A 27,011-nucleotide genomic window follows, 5' to 3' on the forward strand; every position below is an offset into this window, starting at 1 on the left:
GTCAATGAATATATGCTGACTGGGCCACGCCCAGATTAAAATCACTTTGGGGATACACAGTCGCTAATTGAACTGGTTTCTTACTTATTTGTGTGGGAAATTGCTCTGCGTATAGAAGAGTCCTTCATAGCCTTGAAATAAAGATAGAAAAGGCAATGAACACAGAACAATGAACCCCCCCTATAGAAAAACAAAACAAAACACAACAACACACAAACATGAAACAAATAAAGTATAAGGGTAGGTCACAGAGTCACACATACATTTGCATTATCAAAATGATGACTGTTTCATATATAATCACAACCGCTGAAAACGAAAGAGAAAGGAACCTACAGGATGTCTCGCCAGTTACTTATTGTCTGCCTCTGTGTAATTCATATCACGTTGGATGACAAATCTTTGTTAAGTGACAACTTGTGTCCCCCTTTAATGTCCACACAAATTGAAGATGTCAAGCTATTTGGGTATACAGATTTCTAAAGTACTTGCAGAGAAATAACACGTTCCGTCAGCATGTCTGCATGTGTGTGTTTGCTTGCGTTGTTCCGTTGCCTGAACTTGTTGTTTCCCCCCTTTGAGTCAACAGTCAGTCAATTGGAGATCACTTCCATGCAGGGTTGCGCAGAAATGATACGCCTTTTCAAAATGTGGATTCTGTGGTTGAAAAAGCAAAAGGTTGTTTGGGTGAGGCTTATCTTTTGGTATACCAAGTGACATTAAAAGTTGGCAAGAGTAAAGCATCTTATCTCTCGCCACTGGCAAAGGAGAAGTTTAAGAAACAGATTGGAGTAATGAATATCAAAATGAAGTTTTTCTTGAATCATTTTTAAATAAAATATTAACCGGCATCTAAAAGAGAAGTATTGAAGATGACTAGTTTCAGTTCAATGAAGACTTGCATCAGCATATAATGTTGTAATATCTTTGTGGAGTACTGCACAAAGTGTATCTGTTTCTCACTGATGAGAATAAGGAAATGTAACAAAGAGACATCATCTGTTCTCCCTTCTCACCTTAGAGAATGGTCAGTCCGTCGGTCTCTCGCTCACTTGACCTCACGCCTCCTCCTCCTCCTGCCCCTCAGCGTCCCCTTCTTCCTCAGCCTCCTCCCCCTCCTGGGGGGCTTCGGCACTGTCGGCCGCGGCCGCATCTGCCTCCGCTGCTGCCTCCGCTCCGTCGCCGTTGGCAACCTCCTTCTCTTCCTCCTTGGTCTCCTCCTCCGGCTCCTCAAACTCTCCGGCCTTCTTGAAGGCGAAGGCGCAGTAGAGGCTGGATGCCTCCCACTCGGACTTGGACAGGGTTCCCTGGTGATCACAACAGGTGGGAAGATATGAAAATACACAAGCACAAAGTTTCCCCCTTAAAACCAGTGACATTCAGTATCACCATCCATTTTCGCACCAAATTTGTACCCAATAACTGGGGTGGCTGGATTTACCTCATTCTCAAAGCAATCACTATTATGGTGATCACAACAGGTGGGAAGACATGAAAATACACAAGCACAAAGTTTCTCCCTTTCATCCACAAGTATGACATTCAACATCACCATCCATTTTCTCACCAAATTTGTCCCCAATAACTGGCTGGTGGCTGGATTGACCTTATTCTCAAAGCAATCACTATTACACCATCTCTTCACCACGCCCAATTTGGGGCGTCCTCCTTCCACCATGCAACATTCCCCAGCTCCTCCTCCATCTGTCTTTTCCATGTCATCTTTAGTCATTTTTGCTTTTGTTCACTTTAAATTCTAGCACTTTCCTCAGAACAAAATCATCATCCGTCCTTAACACATGCCCATACCACTGCACTCCACCGCATTACAAAACAAAACAAAACACAACACTCATACTGTTGACGAGACACAATATCTGAAAGTTTTCACAAACAGTGCAAATTTAAGTCTGCAACCACCTCAGTTCTGCACAGAAGCTTCCTTCAAAGTTAGCCATTCAAGAAACATGTTATAATAATTTGGTTAAAATGACTATGCAAACTGTAATATCAAGGTTGTTGTCTGTCTTATTCTCAATATGGCAATTCAAATGTCACTTGAACAATAACTGAGTCACTTGATAGAGTACATAGCTGCAGCAATAATCATCCTGTTCTCATCAAATTGGCAACTCTAAATTTCATTGCATCCAATATTTAGGAGAGAGATTAGAGTGGAACAAGTAAAATTTGATAAAATCTGCAATAAATCAGTACAAAAATTTGCAATTGAGACAAAAAATATGGTGTTACAAATTCTTAAATGCTTTGCCAATATAGGGATCACTTACAGACATAGTGATTTCAAGGCTTTTGATAATTCATCAAATTCATTCATCATGTCTGGGACACGTAGGGTGAAACTCACAATTGTCATGGGCTTCTTGTCGGTGTCGGAGGCCAGTCCTGTCAGCTCCATATGCCTGGCCTCGGCATGGACATAGTCATCGCTCTTTGAGCTGGCCAGCTTGGTGAACTTGTCGGGCGGGTATTGCTGTGAAGGGGGAGGGAAGGAGGAGGTGGTACAGATATAAAGTGACCTTTCAAATGACACCTCTTCATCTTATGGGCCACACACACGTGAGGGAAAAATCATGAGCTGTTTTACAGAGGATCCTATGTCTATACTCTACTGAGAGTGTGAAGGTGGAAATTGCAATTTGTGCCGGAACATTTGAGGAGGATTAGTAGAAGTAGAAGTAGCAGTAGAGTAGTAGTAGCAGCAGCAGCAGTAGCAGCAGCAGTAGTAGTGGTAGTGGTAATAGCAGTAAAAGTAGTAATAGTAGTAAGTACTACTACTGAGTACTGGTAGTACTTGTAGTTGTTGTAGAAGAACTTGTAATTGTTGTAGTAGTACTCAGCAGTAGCAGTAGTACCAGTTGTAGTAGTAGTAGTAGTAGTAGTACTAGTTGTAGTAGTAGTAGTAGTAGTAGTAGTAGTAGTAGTAGTAGTAGTACTAGTAGTAGTAGCAGCAGCAGCAGCAGTAGTATACTTGGGTGACCCGCACCTCGCCATAGTTAATGTTTATGCATTGAATCACATTTTGTCACTGAAATTCTATGAAATCCCAATTACATACTGGAAAAATGCTGAAGATTCCAATGGAACCACAAATTCACTATTCGATACCGGAAATTTGCAGCTATCGTCCTCAAACGCGAACGATGCGAAAAAGTTGCGCGCTAAGGAAGGGGCCCTTAACTCGCCACCCGCGCTCCCATAGACAAAGCACGTAAAAGATGTGTGCGGCTGACCGTGAAGCTCCCATAGACAAGCACGTAAAAGATGCGTGCGGGTGACCGTGATGGTACTTATAACACGTATTCCCAATAAACATTTCAAATTTTCGCGAAAAACTGCTTGTTTTTCATCACAATTTGCTTGTTTGTGGTAACCCTGCCAAGTTTCAAGTTTTTTAAGGATACTGAACACAGTCCCGGGCATAAATTTTTGTTCAGTGCGCTTGTAACAATTTTAAACAGGGTGGCGGTATTCGGGCCCCTGGGGGAGGTGCGGGCACCTCACTATACCAGTAGTAGTCCTAATAGTAGCAGTGGTAGTAATTCAAAATGTAAGAACCAAAAGATAAACACTAATTCCTGACTGATTCTACAGACCTTGCAGTTTAGAGAGACAGAGAGAGAGAGCGGGAGAGAGAGAGAGAGAAACAAGGATAAACAGAGAGAACAACAGCGAGAGATTGAGGTACAAATATTTGTATAGAGAGACAGAGAGAGAATGAGAAAGAGATGACGACATAGCTACAACAGTAGACTTGAGCATATCGATAGAATCACATCCTCCTACCTCCAGGGCCTGCATCTTGGCAATGAGAGCCTGGTTGTCTACATTTTCACTGTTCTCCTTGTAAATCTCCATGAAGTTCTTGAAGTACACCAGCTCCATGTCAAACTCTTTGGCCATTCTGCAAAAAAAAAAAGAGCAGCATTGTCAAAACAAAACAAACTGCTTCTAAATAAACAAGGGACAGCATAAAATTCGACCATCACTCTATCCACATGCTCTATTCCATAATGCTTGTGAAAAAATGTTTTCAGTTCAATTATCATACATGGACATGAAGTTTCTGGCACCTTTTGCTTCAAACAAATCATAGAAAACAAAGAGAAGGTGGTGTAACATTGCTGAAAAATGTGATAATGTGATAATTACCACTGTACAGTATAGTCACATCAATTCGCAGTGTGATATTAATATAATATGGACTGGCGTTGAGGGGGATATAACATTTATTGCCCGAACTAGAATTGTATTGCCCGAGTCGAAGACGAGGGCAATACTATTCTAGTGAGGGCAATAAATGGCGTATCCCCCGAAAGGACAGTCCATATTATTATTATTATTACCCATTTTCAGGCATTTTAGGCATCTTCGAGCAGTTACATTACAATGTAAACTTCCCGATTTACTGTAACAAAATCCACTCGGCGTCAGGTCGAACCCTTCACCACTGCGCTCAACTACACCCACATGCTTGCACACAACACCATGCACAATCAGGTACGCCGCCCGCTCACACAGTCGCAGCGACCGTCCTCGTTTTTACGTGCTAACGTATTGTTTTGTGCACGGTGTGTGTAACCGACACACAGCGACGTCCTTGAATGTCTTCGCTTTGTGGTCGACCGGAATGTTTACATGTAAAGTGATTGGCGAGACCCGGATGCTCTAATGTCACCTGCTGACCTCCACGACCCTGCAAAATACCAACTGCAATTGCCTCGCAAAACTACCTCGTATGGGTAATAATAAATAATATATTACTAAAGAGCATGATCTCGGTCCGAAACATACAACAGAGATTTTTTTCATTTGAACAACTCATTCTGGTGGTGTAGCACTGCACACTGAAAAAGAGTGATAGTTTGTGCATGTATTGATGTGATTATGTGGTAGATGTACACATTTAGTACCAAATATGCAGCAGCTATGCATGCACATTTTGTCAGAATGTGAGTATATGCCAACGAGTAGGTGAAGATGCAAAAACTGATATAATTATCAACTCTCTTTGTGCCACTTTCCCACGCCAAAATCAGTTTATGGCGTGCCAACTTCGCATATTTTGCTCAAACGCACAACCGTGCGCAAAACCAATTGATAAATCACGATACTCCACAGTATACTGAAAGCACCATATACACAGCTTTGTCATAAAAATTGCCATTCATCACAGCCAAGCATGCAATTTTCCCTACAACTTTGCTGTACTGCATTTCTAGAATCAATGCTTCCACAAAAAGTTGCATGGCTTTGTAAAACAGAATGTTTTCCAAAAGTGCTCATGCACTGCGGTCTGAGAATGATGTAGCACACATGGGGTTTACGACATGGCACACAAAGAGTCAATGCAATCTAGGAAGAAGAGAAGACACATATGAAATAAGGAGACCCTCAGGTCTACAGTTCACCTGAGTATCGCAAGTCTACCTTCCACACACTTTTGCAGACTATTTCCTAAGAAGAACATATCGAGTTCGTAGAGGCTTTGTTCTGGGCCCCCAAGAGGGGCATGGCTCCCATTCGCGCATATATGTATTCTTTCATCCTGGCAATAATATCTGCCAAACTTGGCATAAATTTGACCATGCTATTTCAAGAAGACGATGGAAATGTCAAAATATGGTCCTAGTTTGGTCCCTCCCAGGTTCAACGGGGTGCATTCCTGGACCACTCACAAACAAACTACAATTACTGATGTACTTACAGCACTAACTATGCCCTTTACTTCTGGTTCTAGAGAAGAAGATTTTTCAATATTCCTTCATTTGGGGACATGGTATCCATTTGAAAACATTAAGATTCTATCAACCAAGGGCTGCTACCTGCCAAAGTTGGTGAAAATCCTTCATGAAGTTTTTAAGAAGCAAAAAGTGTAAATAGTTTATGCATGACAAATGACGGACGATGGACGATGATTGATCACAATAGCTCACCTGATCCAAAGGCTCAGGTGAGCTAATAACAATACATGGCTTGGTAAAATGGATTGTTTTCCAAAAGCACTCCTGCATTGCAGTCTCAGAATGATGTGGCAGACACAAGGTTTACACCATGGCACACAAAAAGTTAATACAATCTAGGAAGAAGAGAAGAAGAGACGGGAAGAAGGAGAGAAAAATCCCCTGACTTACTCTTCCAGCAGAGGGAAGTAGATGAGGAACTCGGGGCAGTCCACGACGCCCTCAAGGTGGAAATCATACTTGCATCCGAAGAGAGGGAATTCCTCCTTCTTCTCAAAGGTCACCTTGTAGACCTCGTTGCCAAAGGTGAGACCTTCAGCTCCTTTTAACCTCGACCTGTGGCAATAGCAGTGAAGAGGAATGAAAAAAAAATTCTGAATTAGAGAGTTTAAATATGTCATCTCCGTCTGCCCACATGCTAGGAAATATCAAATACATTAAACCAGTGTTCATATTTTTGTAGGCAGCATACCATTCCTCCAAGCTTAGGAAAAAAAAAACACACACTCATTGCCAAAAGTGAGGCCTTTGGGGCCATTTAACCTCAACATGCGGCAGTTGTAGTATATGAGGAATGAAAATAAATTGATGGAATAGAGAGTGCATGTGTCATCTTTGTCTATTCACATGCTTGGAAATATGCAATAAATTAAACTAGTGCATGTGTTAGTTGTGGGGGGGGGGGGGGGGAATGAATATAATTCAAACAAAAGTATGATTTTTAATAAAACTCTCCTACTGTCGGGGGGAGGGGGAGCAGGAAGCAGTTTTCCAAGTTTCCAAGTAACTTTTTGCACTGGATTTTGTTTGTTTGACACATTCTACTGATGAAACGTAAGAAAATTAGAACTTTAAATTACCAACAATGATACCACCTGTAACAAGAATAATTATATAAGCAAGACTTACACTAGCTCGTATCCATTGGGAATGGTTCCTACAAAGTATCCGCCCGGCCGCAGCCTCTCACAAGCATTCCTGATCATGGTCCGTGCCCGCTCTGGCTTCTCAAAGGAGTAGTGAAGGGAAAACTGGCAACTACACAGGTCAAACAAGATGTCTGTCTCCTTGTATCGCTCCGTTAACAGCACCTGACAAAAAGACGAGACACCAAATGCAATGCATTCCCAGTAACCTCAGAGCTGATAGGAATGCGATGATTTTGCAAGCAAAGCTCAGTGGAAAAAGAGTGGTTGGGGGATTCCAGCCTGTTTTTATGGTTTACTTGGTTGATGTTTAAGGTAAGAGCATCATGTTGATTCACAACCTGACATACATCCTGAAAAAGACCAATCCGGAACTCAAGTAAAATTTCCTCCCCTTTGCTTCATTCGATCCAACTTTAATAAGTGTATATGTGCATGTCAATTATTTCATCTACATATTCATCTATCTATCTAGGTAGCAATTAACCTATGTCAGTATCTATCAATCTACCTACATGTACCTGTAGATCTGTCAATCTATCAAATTATTATCTCAGGAAGTCAAACCTGTCTGCAGCGACCACTGTCTATAATGGCCACCTGTCGTATGCAACAACTAAGCAAAATTCCCCCTAAGAGAAAATCCATATTAACGACCCTGTCTATAGTGGCCACCTGTGTACAACGGCCATTTATTTAGTCTCCCTTGGGTGGCCGCTATTGACTACATTTATTCTTTCACATGTCTTGAAATTACATAGTATTAGTAATCAGTTTCCACTATTGCCAGCTTCCAATTTTTACCAGAAGGCACGAAATATGTTGATTGCATGAAGAATCTGGAAAGTGCTAACAATATCAAAGGCAAAAAAGTATGAAAGGCTACTGGTTGAGCAACAACACACAATACCTGCACCGTATTACACTATCTTTATCTATTAATCACGTCGGTTGGAGAGCATACTTACATCTGCGCAGTCTGCTGCGATGAACTCGGCGGCAAACACCGGGTTGTTTTGGCGCCTATTTCGCTGCACCAGATCGTTGTACCTCTTCTGGCACTGCTGCACCGAAACCTCAGCAATATCTGCGTCCGGCAAACACAACATGCATCAAACTTGTATCAAATACTGAAAAGAGGTGGTGGTCATGAATAAGATGTAATCATTCATATACCTGTATTTGATTAGGCTTTGTCAACTAAAATGGTAATGCAGAGGTGCTACCATCTTTCTGAAAATGCACTTGATTTATTATCACTAGTTCTTAATGAATATCCATTTCTGTGCTAGAGTCTATTTTTAGCAAGTCTTTGCCAAGAGTCAAGGCCAGTACAGAGACCTTTTCCACCGTTTAAACACCACTAACCTCATATAATTCCACATTGAGCGAGTCAAAATCTTCACGAGTCAATCCTTCACCCAAATCCTTTTAAAGAATGCTTTTGGCATATGGGCAGTATTTAATCTTTAGAAGCACATGCTCAATAAGCCAGGTCGGAGATAGCTCATGTGCACATGAGTACAAATAATCTTTCATTTTTCTCAGTTGGTTAGGCATTATCACTTGATTCAAAGCGACATAATGCATCAGTTTGCCCCACATAGCACTTTATGGAACTTGTATTCAAACTTTATGGAACTTGTGTTCAAACAAAGAATGTATGTAACTGCGTAGGGAGATCAAGTGACCAGAATGGTTTGTCAATCGATTAACACTTTGGGAAGCATCCATTTCATTTTGGTGTATCGAATGCATTAGCATTTTTTTTTCTCTGTTAACATTGCCAAAGACCAGGCTTGCTGTCAGGTGGATGTACTGGCAAGCACCACTAATGATGATTACATGAATAATCATTGCATCACAGATGCTTATCTCAGTGAATTTAAAAACCAACCTGTCTCTCAGTACAAATGACCTCTTTCTGCTCACACACAAACTGGAACCCCGAACTGGCTTATTTTCATATTGACTGAAGAAACATCCCAATGTTTGGGCAATGAATAATACATTACAAAGGTTATTCAAAGACCACAATAATTTGATGAAAGGGATACATCTTATTCTTACAGATTTCATGTCAAAACAAGGGAATTTGGTGAAGATTTATGTAGAGTTCAATGAGAGACTCCTGAGATGATAATGATATCATTACTGTTGCCAATTTGAGTAATATCAGTGGTTTGTGAAATAATAATCATAACTTTTATACTGCTGAAACTCTCTAACTATAGTTCTAAGATGAAATTTCTACCACTCTCATCTGAATTAACTCCATTCATTATCAGCCAACTGGAATATGGAGAGGAATCACACCTTAGGTAAACATGACAGAAACTGCTTGAGGTCGGAATAATTTGGCTATGTGCTCACCTGCACAGACAAGTTTCTTAATGTTGCCTTTGGTCCACTTGAGCAGGTCACCTCCCTTGCCGCAGCACAGATCCAGTACTGTGCACCCTTTCTTCCTGTGCACTGCCTTCAGTGAATTAGCTATCACCATACTCTGTGGAAAGAACACAACGCGATGGAAGATGGGTGGAGCAATGTCTGCAGTCTACCGCATCGTTCAGATCCGAAAGGAACAAATCTCTAAATCGAAAAATCTGAAAGTCACTGCAATTCTTGCAGCAATACTTAAATAACTATGCAATGCAATGGACTTCAACTTGTAATACCAATGCATTCCCTTTTTTTACACAGTGATTATGTTAATCAGCCCAAAGATTTTGGCAGGAGTTTCTTCAGTTCTTCCATATCTGGAGAAGGTCTATGTTCAGAGTGAAGCTATCTACAGAGTTGCCTACATGCATTGTAACTACAGAAAAAAAAAAAATTTTTAAGCACTCGCAGAGCGCAGACCTCCGTCAAGCAGCTCATCTCCACCCAAACATTCATGCTGAAAGTCGCCCAAATTCCCAATAATAGCTGTAAAAAAGAAAAAAAAATAAGCTAAGAAGTGTTTACCTTCCTGCTGCGTGGCTCCTCGAGCACATGCTTTGGTATGCGCACGCAAGCCTCAAATACGCGCAGTTTGAACTCCCCAGTTCATCGACCCTATTTGCCAAAATATGAAAATATCCTTTTAAAAATCCATAAAAATTCCTGGATTACTACCAAAGTTGGATAATCCGTTCCTTGTGTCATTATGGACTTTTCCTTCAAGTTCATCAAAATCTGTTCACATTGTTTTGAGTTATTTTGGAAACAGTCAAACCAATGCTGACAAAAACATAACCGCCTTCCTTGGCGGAGGTAATAATTGACATCAACTAGGCCTGCATTCTGCATCATTACAATGTGGTGTTTATGGTGTGCCAAACACTTTAGTTTATGTTAGGGGCAAAACAGCAGAGCATGGGACTCCGTATGAGTGTGTGCGGGGAGCTTCCATGATATCATTGAAAGTGAATTTAGTAAATAAATGTGAATACACAGTACTCAACGTGGCCTTGAGCTGCCAATACGAAACTGAAAGCTTGAGTTATTAGTTAAAGGGATGGTTCAGTATTGGTGGAGGTGAGAATTGGGCTTTTAACTTTTTGCGAGATACCAAGAAAACACTTGTGATATAGTACAGAGCATACCATTTTAAGAGGAATTCAACATTTATTTGATTCAAATCGGGTGTGGAATGACTGAAACATCCAAAAACAAAGTAAAAGAAAGCGATCATAATGAAGTGTGGGTCCCACACTTTGTAAGAATTGTTCTTTTTTGGATATCTCAGCCATTTCAAAACCAATTTTCATCAAATAAACGTTGAATTCCTCATAGAACTACATGCTCTTTCATATTTCATAAGAGGTTTCTCATTATCTCACCAAAAAAAGTTAGAAACCTGAAATCAGGTCTCAACCATAACTATACCATCCCTTTAACAGGAATTGTGGCTGGATCACTACTCAAATTCCATGCTTTTATGCCACCTCACTATGTTTGTCATACAAGAGATTCTAAGGTCATCATGTTGACTTTTTTTTTTTTCTTCTACCTGAACTGCAAATTCAAGCACAGGAATCCAATTGTCTATTAAATCTTGGTACTCCAAAGAATATAGCCTTGTTACAATAACCCAGATGAAAATTGTGTTAGCTGGGAGCTGTATTGGGCTCTTCAAATTCCCTTGGAGTAGTTATAGGACATATTATCCAACCCAAATGACATATTGACAACTTCAATGCATCTCTGAGGGTCTTCCTCACTGTCATATTTGGCACCTTCTATATTCCAGCGTCACGCCATCCACAATTCATTTTGCTCACCTTGATCCAGTTGTTGAAGTTGCGCTGGTAGTAGATTCTGCTCCTGGTCCTGTCGAACACGGTGCCCTCCCTCAGGTCATTGTAGTGCTTGGCAACAGTGCCAGACATGCCCTACGGGATAAACACAGTGTAAGAAGAATTTACAAGTCAAATTTTGATTCTCCATTGTGTCATTTCAAAGATCAAATCTTCAATGAAGTCTTCAAAATTCTTTTGCAGTAAGCACGTCTATCCAAGAATTGTTCCTTCCTAATGTTTTGTAATGAGTACGTGATCTCAGCAGCATCAGGTTTGTACATTATTTACTGCAACTAGAACTAAAAATTTATTATCTTGCATATGGAAACCAATGAATTACAATGCATGTTCAAGCTTTTCCATTCAATGTACTGGTATTTACAGTTGTGACACCTGCAAAACACATTGACCTCCTACTACATCGTAATCACTCTGGTGCATTTTTCAATTTTCTCCTTTCTAAGTTGGCTATAGAAGATAATGCTTTGTTCGTGATACGTTAGAGTCAAAAGGTAACTGGATACATTCACATGGGGGGCGAATGCTCATGTTTGTATGTGTATGCTGTGTGTTGGTATGTGTGTGGGATTGTATTTGTTTGTGTGAGTGCAAGTAAACTTTAGAATATACATTTGGGTGGAAGGAACAAAGGTCAAGAGGAAGGTGTATTTCCACTCATACAAACACATTTTTTTTTTTTCCATTTCATGTCCACATTATTTGAATTATGAAACATGCAAATATCCTGTAAATCATTGTAGTGAATTGTACATTAACAATTCCCTATGTAAACCCTGACACAACTTGCTTCAAAGTGCCATGCTCAAGTACATCTCACTCTCCTAGCAATATCACTTATCCAGATGGGCTCCAGTCATGACATGACTGGACTGTTTTGGGCCCCATTTACATATGCTAGTTGGTTCACATTGGTCCCAACTCTAAGTTGTTATCACATGAGCATGTACGTACATGAATACAAATTGTTGTTGTTGTTGTTTCTTTAATATGTATGTACATAATGTATCTTTTGATTTCTAGCGCCAAATAAACTGAACTTAATTGAATTAAATACATGTAACTAAAGCAGCGCTGCACACTGGCACAGGTCTGACGAACCCTGACCAGTAAAATTCATTGTCAGCCCAGTAACTTCTTCAGGAATGGACCAGTAAAATATGGAAAAACTGGATACCTACTGGCCCGACAAACAAGTCAGACCAGTAGAAAAAAAATGGGTTAGCCTGCAGCCCTGACTAAAGTTGGACTGTGCTGGTGCACTCACTGGTTTCTTCTCCGTCGAGGTCTCCCCAGCTGTCTGTGGCTTGTCTCCTCCGGCCTCAGAGGTCTCTGCCTTGGTCTCCTCCTCGGCGGCGGCAGCAGGCGTCTCCTCCATCTTCTCCTCTACTGCTGCCTCGGCTGCTGCTGCTGTGGTACTGTCTGCAAAGGTCACGTGTGAGAGGTACAGTGCAAGGGAGGCATTAGAACACAACACATTTTTTTCTTTTATCCTTGAATGGATATCTAATTTGACGAAAGTTTGTTACAATGTATATCAAGATAGGTAATAGGGTGGTCCACGAGGGGTTTCAGCATGTCGTTGCAACATGCTCAAAGAGAGAATCTCTCATTTAAAGGGGATGGCTAGTAACTGATCAGTGGGAATCAGTGGGAATGCTGGGTGATGACTGTTCCAATCCTTGTGGGATTCATTTAAGAGTACATTATATATCTATTGTTGTGTGAAAATTATTTGCTTCAGAATGGTCTCATATTCAAGTAATGTGCAGTTTAATGTTTCCAGGTTAGCATGCCTGTACAGTGACGGGGCGATCGTTACTGAAGCAAATAATTTTCACACAATAGATATATAATGTACTCTTAAATGAATCCCACAAGGATTGGAACAATCATCCCCCAGCATTCCCACTGATCAGTTACAGTATATACCAAAAGAAACTTTGCGTTAATCAACATTAACGTTTCATTAACGCAAGCGGTTTCACCTGAATCGTTAGTAACGCAAAGTAACGATCGGGAAAATTAACGTTTGTAGTAACGATGAGTAACGATGAGTAACGATGAGTAACGATCCCTCACGCAAATTAACGATGTTTCGTTAAAATTAACGATAGGTAACGCAAGAACTCACACGAGATTTTGGTTTTGTAACGAGACCTGGTGAAAGGACGACGTAGCCCCTGCCGAGTGTAGCGATTTAGCGGAGTCTTTTCGCGAATCGAATCACGATTTCGCGAATGGTTTATTTGCGACCGGCGTCACCAAAAACGCACGCCGGGCCACCAAAAAAAGCCGGATGTTTGCCTTCAGTTTTGAAAATGAACAGCGGTAACTATCGGCTTCGTAAGCTCAGGCCTCGAATTAACCGACGGCCACCGACGGCCATGGCCGTCGGTGCCCCTCTCGTTGGCCGCAATGCCTTTTGTTTACGGCCAAAAAAAAAAAAAGTGCCCTTTTTCTTGGGGCCGTGGTGCCCTTTTAGAATGAAAGTTATTATTTATGACGTATGATATGCCCTTTCTCAAAGTCTCTTTAATAAGCTTGAACAACTTTCCTGATCTCAAATATAATACCTTCAGTTCACTCGCGTCCCGATGTATCTGATTCAAACTCAAAGTATCTTTCCGAGATATATACGAGACGACGTGTACGTACATGTACGCCCGACCGGCTTTTACCGTCCCGACTGCCTCCGCAGCGCAGCGGCCGCGAGTACTGTACTAGCTAGGCAGCGCATATTCAGATAGAGTAAAGAGTGAACTCCAAGTTCACCAAGAAAAAAGAAAAATCCCACGATGCCAAGGGGTGCCAGACTGGGGAATGGGGAGGGGTGGAGAGAGAGAGAGAGAGAGAGAGAGACCAATCAACGGAAGAAACCGCGCGTACTGGCGCATTCTTGGAGGTCATGAACTGTCTGTCACAGACTAATCATAGCAATCTACACGCGCACGCAAATTCCTTTGCCTGGTGGTTTTGCCAGCCAGCTGTCGGAATGTGCTTTGAAGTTTCATGGCAGCCTGGGTGTGAATGGGTGTCGAGTTTCAATCAATACCTACTGTTGTTTTATTCCTGTTTTAAAAAAAAATGTTGTTTCACCTGATAGAAACGCGGAGATGGGGAATGTGTAACAGCTGTAGGGAAGAGGTTTTTGTTGTGTGTTGCACTTTGTGTGTGTGTGTGTGTGTGTGTGTGTGTTTGTTTTTCTCGGTTTGTTTTTCTTCTTTCTTTTTTCATTAACACCAAACATGCCCTTTCCAATGTGGCCTTGGTGCCCCTCTGACTGACTTAAGTGCCCTGGCCTCTTGGAAAAAGTGCCCTTTTCTACAAAAATTTATATATATACAAAAATAAATGTCGGATGTTTGCTCATACTTTTGGAAATGAATAGTGGTAAGATTCAGCTCCGTACGGTGCTGAAATTAATGTCAGATATTTGATTTTGCGTTCGGAAATGAATAGGGATAAAATACGGCTCCGGAAGATGCTGAAATAAATGTCGAATGTTTGCTTTGACGGTCGGATATAAATGATAATGAATTTCAACTCCGTATACGATGATAAAATAAATGCCGGAAGTTTACTTTTACGTTCGAAAGTAAATAATAATAATATTTAGCTCTGGAATATGCTAAAGTAAATGTCGAATTATCCCTTTGGCGTTCGGAAATGAATAACAATAATAATAAACTTCGTACAACGACGAGATAAATGTTGGATGTTTGCTTTTACTTTCGAAAGTGAATAGCAATAACATTCGGCTCCAGAAGATGCTGAAATAAATGTCAGATGATTGTTTTTACGTTCGGAAGTGAATAACAGTAATATTTTGCTCCATACGATGCTAAATAACTGTCGGATGTTTGCTTTTAAATTTCGAAATGAATAACAGTAACATTTAAATGCGTTTGATGGTGAAGTTAATGTTTGCTTTGACGTTCGGAAATGAATAACAATAGTATTCAACTCCGTCCGATGATAAATAAATGTCTGATGTTTACTTTTATGTTCGAAAGTAAATAGCAATAACAATCAGCTCCGGAAGATGCTAAAATAAATGTTGAATGTTTGCTTTGGCGTTCGGAAATGAATAACAATAGTATTCAACTCAGTACGATGATGAAATAATTGCTGGATCTTCGCTTTTACGTTCAAAAGTAAATGGCAATAACATTCAGCTCCGGAAGATACTAAAATATATGTCGAATGATCCCTTTGACGTTCGGAAATGAATAACAGTGATATTCAGCTCCGTACGACGATGAAATGCCGAATGTTCGCTTTTACGTTCGAAAGTAAATAGTGCTCAATAACATTCGGCTTCGGAAGATGCCAAAATAAATGTCAGATGATTGCTTGAACGTTCGGAAGTGACAAGCAGTAACATTCTGCTCCATAATTAAGATGCTAAAATAAATATCAGACATTTGCTATAAATTTAACATTTCGAAATGAATAACAATAACATTCAGTTGCGTTTGATGGTAAATGTAAATGTCGGATGACGTTTGAATGTGAAAAACAGTATAACATTCGGCTCCGTACGATGCTGAAATATGTCAGATGATTCATTTCACTTTCGGAAGTGGACAGCAGTAACATTCGGCTCCTTCGATCATAAAGAAAATGTCGGGTGTTTGCTTTTGAATTTGGAGATGAATAACGGTAATATTCTGCTCCGTACGATGCTAAAATAAGTAACAGATTGTTGCTTGTACATTTGGAAATTATAAACGGTATCAATCGGCTCAGTTAGATGATAAAATAAAGAGCGGATGTTTGCTTTCACGTTCGGAAATGAATAAGGATGATATTCGGGTCCGTAAGATGATAGAATGAATGTCGGTTGCTTGGTTTTACATTCCGGAAGGTGTTAAAATACTTGTAAATGTTGAATGATTGCTTGAATTTCCACCAGAAATAAATAACGGTAATTTTTTGGCTCTTTACGATGCTAAAACAAATGTCAGATGTTTACAATGTCTGCAAATGCTCCCACTTTCTCATTTCAAACGTAAATTTTGACCAATTTAATAGGCATCAACTTTTATAATAATCTATTAAGCCTATTTGCGAAATCTTAGAACTCAGAATAACGGTATAAGATGATTAAATTTTCTCCTTATTTTAGACGTGGGTACCTGTATCACTTCAGTAATACTTGATATTTATTTTTCTATGTTTAGTAGGACCGATAGTTTTGCTTGTTTGTTTTTCTTTTCGGGCCACCAAAAAATAAAAATCAATCATATTGGTGGCCCGATCGGGCCACCGAAATAAAAGTTAGTGTGGAGCCCTGGCCTTTTGTGGATAAAGTGTCTTGCTTAAAGGCAAATATCGGGCTTCGAGGGGATTGAAACCGCAAACCCGTACCATGGCTAATTGATTCAGATTTTACTTAAGTACATGTACTTGAAGGTCAACTTTAGATAGACTTTTTTTTTTTTTTTTTTTGCGATACAGCTGGGGCTCCATGCGCATTTATTTACAACAACAGTATAATCGGAAGACGAGCAGAAAGAATGTCAGCACCAGGAGTAATCGCACCGGGCCGAAAGGGGGAAAAGGAAAAGTATATCCTGAATCTATACCCCCCACATCGACAAGAAGACAAATGAAAAAAGAAAAGAAAAGAAAATGAATGGACCCACATGACGCATAATTTTGGTAAATCTGCGGGATATTCGTTATTTCATTTTGCTGTGTTCAAACTATACACCAGTATAGCTTTTCGAGTGTGATCTTAATGCGTATGAATGTTCTATGGACTTTAAGTTTATAATGCGAAAGAGGGTAACTATATAACAATTAACGACATTGATAACGCCAAACAATAGGAAATTTCAGAGTGCAAGAAAAATAAGACGTCCCGGAAGTACGCCAGACATCATAATTGCTTTTTTGGTTCCTTTCTAGCTCCACAGCATCACCTAGGAAATCGATTTGACCAAGAACAAAAGCGCGTCCCTCTTTTCTTCCTGGGCAATTACCCCGGACCCTTCCCCTGGCCCTAATCCTAACCATAACCCAAACTCCTCACCCTAAACCTAACCCTAATCTTTACTCTAACCTTACCATTAACCAGTATTTAGCGGGGGGAGGGGGGGGGGGGGGTAATTGCCCTCTGGGGTTAATTGCCCGGATTAGGTTGCAACACACAACAAAAACCTCTTCCCTGGCCCTACACCTTCCCGATCTCCGTATGTTGTCAGGTGAAACGACATGTTCAAATACAAGAATAAAACAACAGTAGGTATTGATTGAAACTCGACACCCATTTATGCCCCATGCCAGCCAGGGGGGCGTTTCATCAACGAGTTCGTCGGAGGCTTTCACCGACGAATTTGCTATCAGCCAATCAGACGCAAGGATTTACACTGACAACTGTTAAAAGCTAATGAAATCCTTGGTCTGATTGGCTGATAGCAAATTCGTCGGTGAAAACTCCGACGAACTCGTTGATGAAACGCCCCCCAGGCCAGGCTGAAATGTAACTTCAAAGCACATTCCGACAGCTGGCTGGCAAAACCACATGGCAAAGGAATTTGCGCGCGCTTGTGGATTGCTCAATAAAATTGGAGGGCCTGGGAGCGGGAAAACAAGGGTGATTACTGAGTAGTCTGTGAGTTATCAAAAGCAGACCTTTCGAACAATTGCAAACGTCATGATACTATTAAAATTTTTGTCTTCCTTTTGGACTGAAGAAAAAAATCACAAAGACGAGTTGAGTACACGTTGTATCACAATTTTTTACATAGCCATGCAAAACGATTACTACACTCATGTTATGACAAGAAGAATCAATATTCCAAGACAAATACAAAGCAGTCTCGGGTACTGACGGTGACAAGAAACGCCACGCATTCACAATGCACGTTGGGGAGCAACAGGGAGGTGGGAAGAGACTCTTCCCGCCTCCCTGGGAGCAACATGGAGTTGGCAGGGAGGGGTGATCCTGGAGTTTGTGGGAACTTCCCGATACTCGGTGACAACAGGGAGGTGGAAGAGAGACACTCCACCTCCCTGGTGACAACACGATTGTGACGATCTCAAAGCATGGACCCTACCACGCCCAGCAAATCTGCGTGCTACTTCTCAAAAATTTGAAGGAACTTTGTCTCTGATCTGTTGAGTTGTTTTTGCCGAATATCAGGAGCTTTTCATGCCTGACGTTCAAATGGATGGTTGCCAAAAATTTCATAATCTATAAATCTCTCAGTAATTTATTTTAGGCTGTTGATGCTGCCGTAAAAACATTAGAAATTTCATAGGAACTAGTCAGGATAAAGACAAAAAAATCTCCACACAAAACAAATACAAGTATCTTTTATTGTCATTGGTAGTCAAATTTGTGTTATACAGATACATTGTATGATTAAAGCAATAGGTATAGTATTAACTATTGTAATACACGTAGTAACACTTTCATGGTAAGTTTGACGTTTTAAAAATCGCAGGAGAGTTTTTTTTTTTTTTTTTTTTTTTTTTTTTAAGGAGTGCAACCATTTCTAAACGTGAAGGCATGATAAATGAAAGGAGAAAAAAAAAAAGAATCAACGTTTGTAATCCTGGGTCTTCGACTTCAGCTATCTTTAATTAAACATTCCTTCTCTGTTCATCTCCAAGACCCCAGACTGTTCATGACCTCCGAGAATGCGCCAGTACGCGCGGTTTCTTCTGTTGATTGGTATCTCTCTCTCTCTCCACCCCTCCCCATTCCCCACTCTGGCACCTTGGCATCGTGGGATTTCTCATGTTTCTGGGTAAACTTTCATGTGAAGCGTGCCTATCAAGTTACCACTTGACTCACCTGCTGGCAGTGTAATAATGCGAGCAGAAAGTGGTAGACATTTTCTTCTGCTGCAGCTACTTTTACTGCCGAAATACTCGGCTTTGTCACCACACACTACCACCAGTTATTCGGCGAGACACACGTTGTGTATTGGAATATAAATGGACTTTTGCACCTTCCTGAATTGAGTAAGTGTCTGACCGTTGTTGAAATCGTGACATCGCTAACGTTAGACAGTCGGCGTTAGTTTTAGGCTTGCGTATGCGTGATTTCATGGGTTCAATGTTCGATGGAATATGTTGGCTGTGGGGAAAAATGTGGCTTCGAAATTTTTACTTGCCCGATTCCATTGACTGCGCCCATGAGTACAAATTTGACGACCATGACAATACGACATTGCCAGGGGAGTTCTGCTCAACTACAAAATCTTTTCGGTATTTGATATCGCTATTTAAATGCCTTCCGCCGGCAGGAAATTGTCCGTAGTAAATATTACGAACGACAGTTACTTAACCGAGGCATCTCCGAGTCTCGCAATTTCCGAGATTTCTTGCCAGTCCACATGACAAGTCCGCTAACGCAAGATCTAAAAATTAACGCACAGTAACGATCTGTAACGCACAGTAACGATCTGTAACGATCTGTAACGATCATTCACGCACGGTGATCGTTAATTTTGTAACGCAGAAAGATTAACGCAGTACCGATCGGCGCTTGCGTTACACGTAAATTTAACGCAAAGTTTATTTTGGTATATACTGTACTAGCCATCCCCTTTAAAGGGATGACATAGTTTCGGTTGAGATGGAGCTTCAGGTTTCCAATGTTGTTTGATGATGATTCCTTGAGATGAGAAACCTCTTGTGAAACATGAAAGAACATATTATTCTAAGAGGAATTCAAAGTATATTTGATGAAAATTGTTTTTGAAATGGCCGAGATATCCAAAACAAAGCGATCCTAGCAAAAGGTGCATGCAGGGCCCACCTTTTACTGGTACCGGTATTGCTTTGTTTTACTCTGCTTTTGGATATCTTAGCCATTTAAAAACTGAGTTTCATCAAAAAAAGTTTGAATTCCTCCTAGAATTGTATGTTCTTTATCAAACATTTGATAAAGTAGTTTCTAAATATCTTGCAAAAAGTTAAAAGCTGAATCCTCATCTCAACCAAGAAATGTCCCACACTAACCCATCGTAAGCGTGAAATTGTATGAACATGTATTTCACACAAAATGGAGGTAAAGATGTACAATTACTTTGATACAGGTAAAATCTTGCATAAAGTTCTTACCAGTTTATTCATGGTGGCCGCTGTTATGAACAAGAGTGACCATACAAAGTACAGTACATGTACAACATATGTACACTACATGTAACTGTTTGCATTGCTGTGCATGTAAAGTGTAGTGTAGTTGTACATGTACAAGAAGCTGTACGTACATGTACAAGAAGCTGTACAGTTTTACATGATGAATTGAATAAAACTTGAAAATCACAGCACAGCACATCACTGCTAATGCAGTGGACTGTGGGCTACATGATGTATAAAAATAAACCCAGACATATCGAGAGATAGTGTAGCACCGATGTACAAAATACATGTAATTCACATTGCACAGCACTACATGCCATAGAATCAAATGCATGTTAGCAATGCATGGACATTGCAGAATCAATAGGCTGTCATGTGTATGAAGTCTATATGAACCAAAGAAACTAGAACAAGCAAAACATAAACCGCATTGGCATTGTAGGTCATTTTAACACACACAAGCACAATCCTCAGAATTTAGTATGCTTTGTTTCTTTTCATCTAATGATGGTAAAGAACTGTAAAAATAAGTGACCTCTAATCTGATACAGTTTTAGAGAGACATTACAGTACGTCCAACCCACTTACATTTGTACACATACAGTACGCTGTAAGCACGGTTTGACACACACACTTGTACAATGCACATGCACTGAAAACTTACTCAGTACAACTTGAACATGCCCTGTACCACATGTGCAAACATGTACAACGGAGAACATACATTTGTACATGTACACATGTACAATGTGTACACACATGTATGTACTTTGTATACACGGACATACTGTACTACTATGTGGAAAGACACTTCTGCACAGACATGTGATCCTTATAGTACAATGGGTGATTTCAAGTTTGGTGCTAGTGTTAGAGCTCAACACTAGCACCAGCGAGAATCCTGATCTTGATATCAATCAGTGTTGGCAGGTTCACCACAACATTGATGTACACAATGTACAGTGTAGTTCTAGCAAGCTCGTGATGGGCCGGCCCGTAGTTGAATGGTGTCTAGTAAATCAAGCTCTACTATTCTTGTTGCCGCTTTACACTGTACAATTGGTACATCATACACTTGTACATGGGCTTTTTTCCCCATTGGCTATAAACACCATCCCCTAGCAATACCCAAAGGATTATTAAACTTGTAATTTCAGATTTGGTGTTGGTGCTAGCAATGCTCTACAAAAGTGTGATACCAACATTCTCATCCATGGATGCATGTTGTCCGAACTCACATCAAGCATGTTGTACATGCATAGCCTACATGCTAATGCAATATATGCCTGTGGAAAGTATGCTAACACTTTAGACAAGGCTACATAAATCTATGCCTGAGAGCAAAATTAACATCAACATATTTTGGAGTTGTTAGAAAAATGTATGGCATTAAATTCTTCTTTTTTTTACATCATTTGCATGATACAAAGCATTCCTGGCAGCCTATTTTTATACTTGACTTCAACCAAACGCAATCACTTTTTCCCCCCATGCAATTCCAGTGCTATGCAGACTTTGCAATGGTGTGAAGATAACACTGGTATACATACATTGTACATATGTGCATGTATGTAGTTGTGACCAGCATCATTTGAACATTACCTAACAACCGTGTTGGGGCTCAATTTCATGCTGTTACATTCTGAGATAACATAAGCACCAGCAATAGAACCAGATTTGAAATCACCCAATGTTTAAACAGTATCATGTCAAATCCTACACTGGTTTGTACCCAGAGATGACCCTTCTATTGATTTGGGATATTCTTTCCGTAGACATCTGTGCCAGCATATTCTACATGTACAACAATGGGAGATTTGAGGAGAACACTACATATCTATGCTTCCCCCAACCCCCTCCCCCATGTCTTTCTTTTGGATAACCATGGATATGTACATTTGTATTATATTACTACTACAGTCTAGTAATGCACTCAATGTGTAAAAATCAATGACATGATCATGAGCGGACTAAAAATATCAAAATCATTGTGGGGAGCTTGCTATCACGCAGGAGATTATGGCATAAGAAAGAATTCAGACTTCAAAAAGAGTACACGAGTGCATTCTACAGCTAGTGCACATAATGCGACAAATCAGTGCAATGTACATATATAATTTTAATCAAAACTGAACATGTGCACACATCAAGCTACACCAACTATGCACTAGACTAATGTTTGTAATTGAGTAAGTTTGTGTGTGTGTGTGTGTGTGTGTGTGTGTGTGTAATGTTAATCTGCGTGTATCATGAGTATGATTGTAATTTTATGTGTATTGCATGTACAATGTACATGTATTTAAATGACTAAAGAGCCAAAAATATCTAAAGGTAAAACTATTTGCCAAAATGAGAACATGACCAATATCAATGGTTCAAAAACAGCTGTAAATCCTGAAACTCATAAATCTATGTTCAGTTCATTCAAACTTTCAATACTATGTACAACTTTTCTTCTTTGAAGGACAAGTTCATCCTTTACATACATGCAGATTAAGAGAATGCAGCAATATTAGTAGAACACATCAGTGAAAGTTTGGGTAAAATCGGACAATCCGTTCAATCCGTTCAAAAATGTTTAAAGTATCTGCACAGTCACGGCTGGATGAGAAGACTACTTTGTAACTACAGTGTATAATGTCACGTACAACAATATAAGGAATATATTTTACAAAGAAAATTTCACAAAAAAGTGCACATTTCCTTGACTCGTCACTGACGAATGTTAAGGGTAATATTATTCCCCCTTGCCTTCTGAAAGAGGGAAGTCGAGTGTTCTTTTATTATGCAAGAAAATTGAAAATACCTTGAATTTCTTTATTTTTTCTTTATATCGTTGTACACATGTAAAGCTGTGCATGTAGTAGTCTTCTCATCCAGCAGTGACTATTAAAGCAGAAACCTCAAAAATTCATAACTTTCAAACGGATTGTCCGATTTTCCTCAAACTCTCACTGATGTGTTCTACTAATTTTGCTGCATTTACTCAATCCACATGTCTATGAAGGTGAACTTGTTCTTTAAATCAAATTCAACTTGGAGAGGACATGAAATGCCAAGTTTTCCATTTCCATAATAGAGGAAAAGACTTCTTTTCTTGTACAGTATGTGATTGTCCCCCAACCACTCATTTTGCCATACCATTGTACACTACCCTACGCTTGTTAGCTTACATATGGATGCAAGCACTCACTGTCACATACATTCGGCAAGTGGTGGGGTGGGGGGAATAAGGAAGTCTTGCCAGAATTGAGACTTGAGGTAGAAATCTACGGCTTCTCATGGCTCTAAATGTTTCAACACTGCCTTATGGTCCCAAAAGATTTTAACATTGTAGTTTTAACTAATCAGCACAAAACCATTACCGTACTAGGCACTGATTAGTCAAAACTTCAATGTAATGGCTTGTACCAAGTGGCCCATAATTCAACCAAAACGCCGTCCAAGGTTTGACCTCCGGCTACATTTGGCATGGGACTGTCGGGAGATTGAACCCTGGTGCAGGTTTTTTACTTTTCTTTTCTTATCCAAGAACATACATATATACTGTAGATCTATCCACGATCCCTGGTTTGCCTCGTCATTACTACAACCAATTCTACATGCGTGTGCATGTGTAAAAATTAAAACAGGTGTAGACTATCAACTATACTACAGCTCTCGTTACTCACATCACTATGCACTAAACATGCTAATCCTAAATGCAACTGTCTGTCTGTGTCTGCATCTGGAAATGCAGAGACTCCAACTCTCCCGTTTTCGACGGGAGATCTCCCGCTGAAATCCCATTTTTGCAAAATCTCCCGTTCTCCCGCTTGAGATTTAATTTCTCCCGCCCTGGCTGTGTGTCTCCCGCTTGAAATGATTTCTTACTTAATATCATTGTATGTTGAAAAAATTAGCCTTAGATAGCACAAGAGAGCATCTAGAACCCTAAAGCAAGGAACTTCGCACATATCAAATTGGAGTCTCCCGTTTGCTAGGGGTTTCAGGCGGGAGAATCTCCCGATCAGAAGGTGCTTAGGGTTGGAGTCTCTGGAAATGCCATGCTCAATTCATAATCAAATCATATTTTGACTGTTGTGTATAGAATAGGTCTCCTCAACAATAATACACAGATCGAGAATCTCATATACTCAGACACTGCACTCTGTGTCACTGCACTTTGCATGACTGGACACGATAACATTCAACAAGCATGACAAGAGACGCCTCATCTTCTCTACTCAGTTGATGCGGCGGTTTGCAGATGCTACACTCAAACAAGTTGATGTCTCACTCTCGCTCTGCTCTGGAAGCCATGCCATCTTGAGAACATGAAACATTGAAAAAAATTTCTAGATATGGTGGTGATTTGAATAAAGCAAAATATGCATGTTATATTCCTACGAGGAAAGTGTTGAAACAAGAAACTAATGCACTAATATCTTCACACTATCACACAGGACCAGATTCTACACACGATCAACAACAGAGCTTACACTGAATATCACAAATGGGACTACGCCATTCTAACACGGTAGTCGTTTGTCAAATTCGCAAGATGGCTCTTTGATCCGAGCTGTAAAGAAACATTTTTATACAATCGCCACAGTTGTCTAATATATATACATCATTCTAAATAACGTACCTGTCATTTTTGCGTAGCCCTCTGTTGTTTTCTTGCAATTTGGAATTTTACACGGACTTTTCTCGCTGAAATTGACCCCAAGACGGATACACACGTGTTGTACAATACACGCGTGATAAAACGGTGCGGTATATTGCGGACGCGCAACAGCCGCGGACGGACGCCGGTATAGGGTGCGTGTGCACATTAATACAAAGGGGTCCGTACGCTCCGCTCTGGTCACGCGTTGCATAGCGAGCACATTGTGTCTACGGCGCCGGCGTTGTGAAAAAGAGAAGAGCGCTCTCTAAACTTGCATCGAAACAATCAATGCATGCATGTCGCTGTTACCGCTCAAAAACTTTCACCTCAAGCCATCTTGAGGAGTGGCGAATATGGGAAAATCACAACCTGAAAAAGATAACTGAAGTCCTTGTGGTGTACAGCGAGTTTAATTTTAGAATATTTAAAACTAATGCTCATTTTACAGGTGAGCCAAAAGATTATGTTGGCCTGTCTATTACCATTATGTTTAAAGTATGAGTTTCAGCTTTCAAATGATTGAAACCGGGGTTGAAAAGCAAAAGCTTAAAAAAGTAAAATAGATTTCTGCCGAGGGTTCATGATTATAGTTTAAGTGTTGCATCAGTGATAAAAATATATATAAAGGGAGAGAAAAAAAGAAAAAGATTGGAGACAATGATTATACACGTGGACAACTGTTTGATCTTTGTTCCTGAGCATCAACAATCCCTGGATTAAAAAAAAAAAAAATGGTATCGTTAACTCAAGATGAAGCATATAATCATCTCTTAATAGGCCTATAGATAGGCTTCCTACACCAGGGGCCTGTTTCATAAAGTGTTACATTAAGATCAATATTGATTGTCTGTTTCACAATAATATAATTACGATTGAATTAAAGCAAGACATCCGAAGCTTCATGGCATATCGAGTGTAACTTTTTGAATTGCAGTAATCGTATAAGATCAATCTTACGATCAATATTTACGAAACGGACCCCAGGAACGACATAGCCCTTATAGTAGTATTTTGCGTTTTGTTTAATTTCCACATTGCTTATCTCAACACTGATAATATTCATTGGGTTATGCAATAAATCGCATAATAAGTCTCCCCTCTCAAAGCTTGTGCATTGACCGAGGTCCAGTGCATGCAGAATTTGAGTACGTGCAGCCCATTCGATGAAAAATAATTTTACTTGATTCGTATATCACTGATCACGCTGATAATTAAGAATACGCTCTAAAAATACCCTCTAAAATTGTAAATAGTGAAATCCGTAATGTACTGTTAAGTGATTGTTAAAGGACGGACTGGCCCTATTATGATAGCCTTCTTGCTACGCTGGCTCTTTATTTTTTTTACCAACTAAAATGTCCTTTTACTTTTTAGCATTCTATGAGTTTGCATAATGCGAACCGATGAGAAGATAAGGCATTTCCGTTAGCTCTCCTATAATACTCCTCATAAAAGAATATAGAATTTATATAAAGAGAAATCACGCCAGGCTGTTTTATACAGCGGAGCGCCGGACTCTCTGGACAAGGCATTGAACATTTAAAAAGATAAAGTGAAAATAAAATGTTTTATTGATCTATTCATAAGATATTGCAATATTCCTATCTGATTATGATATGAAGAGATTCATAGCAAAACAAGATAACTCCATTCTTGTCAATTTGAGATATCATTTGCTATCAAATTTGCTAAAAAAAAGAGAAACATAATAAGAAATAAGAAGAAAATAATGATGGACTCTGAAAATCTTAACTTCAAGAATAATGTAGTGAGGTATAATTGGACAGGTTTAATTTTGCTCTATCTGATAATGGACATTATACTCTAAACTGTTTTAAAATGGTTCTTAACTCTTTTTTGTGATCATCAGATATTCAATATCTATTCAATGGAGGGGCTCTTGGATGATAAAAGTTGTAAATTTTGCGTAAGCCCAAACAATAACTCAACGACTTTATACATTCCGAATTCCATGTTAACGACTATGTTTAGGGAAAATGCGAATTTGATTGCACTGTATAACTCTTTACTAATTATCTATTGC

General features: G+C 39.8%; 1 protein-coding gene across 1 annotated transcript; it reads right to left on the reverse strand.

The window, feature by feature from the left end:
* On the reverse strand, positions 1–25,053 carry LOC139742446 (mRNA cap guanine-N(7) methyltransferase-like). Its single transcript, XM_071652985.1, has 11 exons — positions 24,947–25,053; positions 12,479–12,633; positions 11,176–11,286; positions 9,284–9,416; positions 7,879–7,997; positions 6,894–7,075; positions 6,156–6,320; positions 3,808–3,925; positions 2,369–2,494; positions 1,017–1,307; positions 1–657 (listed from the first exon to the last, which is right to left on the reverse strand). The coding sequence occupies exons 1-10, from the start codon at positions 24,951–24,953 to the stop codon at positions 1,059–1,061; spliced, it is 1,365 nt and encodes a 454-aa protein (XP_071509086.1). The 5' UTR covers positions 24,954–25,053; the 3' UTR covers positions 1–657; positions 1,017–1,058.
* Positions 25,054–27,011: the final 1,958 nt, after the last annotated feature.

Source organism: Diadema antillarum, unplaced genomic scaffold, assembly GCF_040938485.1.
Source record: "Diadema antillarum isolate AM-2024a unplaced genomic scaffold, OU_Dant_1.0 seq00001000_RagTag, whole genome shotgun sequence".
In the NCBI taxonomy this organism is placed as follows: Eukaryota; Metazoa; Echinodermata; class Echinoidea; order Diadematoida; family Diadematidae; genus Diadema; species Diadema antillarum.